General features: G+C 35.5%; 1 protein-coding gene across 1 annotated transcript; it reads left to right on the top strand.

The window, feature by feature from the left end:
* Positions 1–1,084: 1,084 nt before the first annotated feature.
* Positions 1,085–3,620, top strand: LOC141656477 (uncharacterized). Its single transcript, XM_074463386.1, has 4 exons — positions 1,085–1,192; positions 1,420–1,979; positions 2,078–2,418; positions 2,654–3,620. Exons 1-4 carry the CDS (start codon positions 1,138–1,140, stop codon positions 3,381–3,383), a joined length of 1,686 nt encoding a protein of 561 aa, XP_074319487.1. The 5' UTR covers positions 1,085–1,137; the 3' UTR covers positions 3,384–3,620.
* The last annotated feature ends 444 nt before the right edge of the window (positions 3,621–4,064 follow it).

Genomic DNA, 4,064 nt, shown 5'->3' with positions numbered 1-4,064 from the left:
TTGAATTTTTTTTTAAATTCATGAAATATTTAATGTATAAAATTAATTTAAGAATAATGATAATATCCTTCGATTTGGTTTAACTTAGATGTTACAAAAATTATGAAATTTGTAAGTGGATTTGTATAAATTACATCACTTTTGAAATTTTTTTAAATCAAGAAATCTTTTATGTATACAATTAATTTAAGAATAATGATAATATCTCTTTATTTACTTTAACTTATATGTTACAAAATATATGATGACACTTTTGTGAATTTTAGTAAATTTAATAATCAATACAAATTTAAAAATTATAAAAATACAACATAGAATAAAATTCAATGATTATGCCACATGGAATTAAATTTAATGATTTTAAAAGCCTTTTACTTTGATTTACTTTAACTTATATGTTACAAAATATATGATGACACTTTTGTAAGAAATTTTAGTAAATTTAATAATCAATACAAATTCAAAAATTGTGAAAATGCAACATAGAATAAAATTTAATGAGTATGCCACATGGAATTAAATGCAATGCTTTTAGAAGCCTTTTAACTATATTGTATAGATGATAATATCATAGTTAAATAGTCATTTGTTCATAGTTGTTTTAACAACTCTATTTGAAGAGTTGATTGTCGAAATTAAATTGAGTTCATTCAGTTTAAAACTAATGAAAGATTGAGGAATTTTTATAGTAAATCAAACATAAAAAGTATCATGTACTTAAACTTAAAATATTGGTTACCATGTTATAAGCGGGGAAGTGGCAAATAAGCCCCATACGTTTTAATTTTCTGTTTATTAAGTATCGAGTGAATGACAATTAGTATCAACTATTTAATTTTCTTTTATTGAGGATATAAATCAAAACAAAAAAATTATGATTTAAACGTAAAACTTAAACGATCAGAACTTTTTTTAAAAAAAATCGCTTATCTCAATGAGGCAAACGCAATGAAAATAAAATAAAATTCGAGCCATAGGCCAGTCATGAGTTGACCCATCTAGTTCGTATAATTAATTAATCAGACTTCCATGACTAACAAAAACAAAGCGTACCAAGTACTCCGTTACGTAGTATATATATACATATCCACGGCAGTAAGCAAAGACACAACAACAATAACTCCATAGTCCAACAAAATGAGTAAGACGTCGACAAACTACGACGATGACGAGAAAGTCCCTGCACCGTCAGGTATTTTTTACTCAATCGTAATGCTTTATTATTAACGTATTCAATTATTTTTTCGTATTTTGTAGAACATACTCCCCGTCCTAGTCAATAGTTATCTATTTCCATTTTAGAGTGTATTAGTGGATAGTTATCTATTTCCATTATGTATATTAACGCTAAAGGAAAAACATTTACATCTTATTTAACAATACTGACCATCTTTCTCAAAAATATATATATATGTACAGCGGCATCAACATCAATAGACCTCGGATCAGGAAAAATAACGCAAAATATATTCAATAAGAAAGATGCGGCGTTGGAGAAAACCGACTATAGGTTGGTAGTGCAACTGATGGGTTTGGATACAGGGGAGCAACGATGTGGAGTTGATATAGTGGCGGTATTGGACGTGAGTGGAAGTATGGAGGGGACAAAGTTGGATAAGCTGAAAACATCGATGAAGTTCTTGCTGAAGAAGCTGGACGAGATTGATCGTTTGTCGATCGTCACATTTTCATCGGATGCAAAGAGGTTGTGCCCATTGACTCGGATGGACAAGAATGGGCAAGCTAAAAATGAGAAGCTAATCAATAACTTATTTGCTGGTGGGTTGACAAATATATCTCGAGCCCTACAAGAAGCCTTAAGTGTGTTGGGCCAACGTAGACAGCGTGACGGGCGTACAACAGCAATCATGCTTATGTCCGATGGAGAACTAAGCAAGCGATTTGATCACCCTTCTACTGTTGACGTCTCAAGCGTCCCTGTTTACACTTTCGGTCTTGGTAATGATCATGATAGCCAGGTGTGTTGTGTGTACTCTCTAATAAGCATCTTTAATTTCACTCGATTAATTCACATAATTGAGTCATTAATTCACATTGTATTTTTTTTTGTATATAGCTGCTTCAAGCCATAGCAGCCCGCAGCGACAAGGGAACTTATTCGATTGCAGATGTGGAAGGATCAAACTCGGCGAGTTTGAATATAGCCTTTTCATCATGTCTCGCGGGGCTCCTTAGTGTGGTTGTACAAGACTTGGAGCTGACTGTCACCCAAAAAGAATCGGAAATCCAGGAAGTCCGTGCAGGGAATTATGATCAGGTTCGTGTTAATGAATCTGTAAAGATTTCATTTGGGAATCTCTACAACCGCGAAAAACGGAGCACCACCGTGTTTCTTAGTCTTCCCGCTGTTGAGGATCGAACCGCAATGGACATCCTGAAAATCACCTTCTCCTACAGGTACCTTTTACCCCCATTTACTTTTCTAGAAACTAATAGCAATAATTACCTTAAGGTTTTGGTTGAGATGGTTCATCTATCATGGTATCAAAGCCAGGTTGACCAAAGGTTGATAGATGAACCATCTCAACCAAAACCAGGTGATGGTTGAGGCCCAACTATTATATTTATTCCTATTATAAACAATTAGTCTGAGTTGTATAAAAATGCCTTAGATAAGTGCTGTTGCGTGCAGGCCAAGCGGTGGAGGGGCTTTGTTTAGATCCTCGCCTGTAGCGGTTACATTGACTCGCACGAGTTCACCAGTGACAGTAGACCCAGTCGAGGTGGGTAACGAGATTGCGCGTGGAGATACTGTTGCTGCAATTACAAAGGCCCGAAAACAGGCCGACACAAACGACTTAAATGGGGCTCAGAATACTATGAAGAGCGCGGAGAAATCACTAAACAACCTAAACCGTGAGGCTGATGAACTAATCAAGGCATTGAAATATGAGGTGCAAGAGTTCTTGAGGTTACTCAAGGACCGTAAGACTTATCTCAAGGAAGGTCGTGCATTCGCTCTATCATCCGAACTATCTCATAACCTGCAACGGTTTGCAGCTAGAGGGGATACAACCCAAATAGTCGCACTCGCCATACCACTTGTCGTCCTGTTTGCAAACCAAGCCGTAGAGTTTGACCAGAACATTAACTTTGAAGTGCCCTCGGCTAACCAAGATAAGGCGGCTGTTGCTGAACAAACTGCAGCATTGGATAAAGCTGAAGCGGAAGAAAAGAAGATACTTGATGAACAGATTACGGCATTGATGGACGAAGCTCAAGAGGTAGAAAAGAAGGAAGCCACTATGAAAAACGATCCCCTCGTTACACAAGCTGATACCCTTAAACACCACCTTGGTCAAGCCATTGATTCTTTGAAAGCCATCCAGGACTTGATTGCTGTTCTTCAGAAGTCCCCTTGATGTCTTAAAATGCTGTCTATCCCAGCCCTTTACTGCTTATATTATTTACCAGTTTTCCGCTTTTCGCATTTTGCCTTCTGTTTTTCCGATAATTATATCATGTAAGACCGTTGTACAACCTTATAACGTTTGTACATGTCGTTTATTGTTTTAAACAATGAGGTGTATGTAGAACGCATTGTAAGGCATTACGACCGTCTTACACAATAATTTGTGTTTGCTTTTCTATTCTTTTCATTATTGTTTTTCTGTTCTTTTCACCTCACAGGCTCACACACACACACACATATATATATATATATATATATATATATATATATATATATATTGGTCGCACAAACTTTAGATCTGTCATTTTTCCAGTAAAAATAAAATCCCTAAAATCGAAATTTACTTGAAAAATTTTGCAACCATCAGACGACATTTTCTCATTCACACTTCACCCTCTATTACAACCAAATTTCTAGGGTTTGCAATTTGTGATTTCTGCCGGTTGTAGTTGTTTATGTTTACAGTTTATCAAGTTTCGGTCCCAATTTATATTAGCATTTGGCCTTCTTAATGATTGTCGATTTTGTTTTGCCATCAGATTGATCATTGATGTGAATATGTATAGATGTTAGGATTACGATATTGTATTCCAATATTGGCCCATAGAAGCCCAACTATGTAACTGATAAC

The sequence above is a fragment of the Silene latifolia genome, chromosome 5 (assembly GCF_048544455.1).
Source record: "Silene latifolia isolate original U9 population chromosome 5, ASM4854445v1, whole genome shotgun sequence".
Classification (NCBI taxonomy): domain Eukaryota; kingdom Viridiplantae; phylum Streptophyta; class Magnoliopsida; order Caryophyllales; family Caryophyllaceae; genus Silene; species Silene latifolia.
The sequence above is the reverse complement of the archived record's forward strand: the minus strand, read 5'-3'. Positions and strand labels throughout refer to the sequence as shown.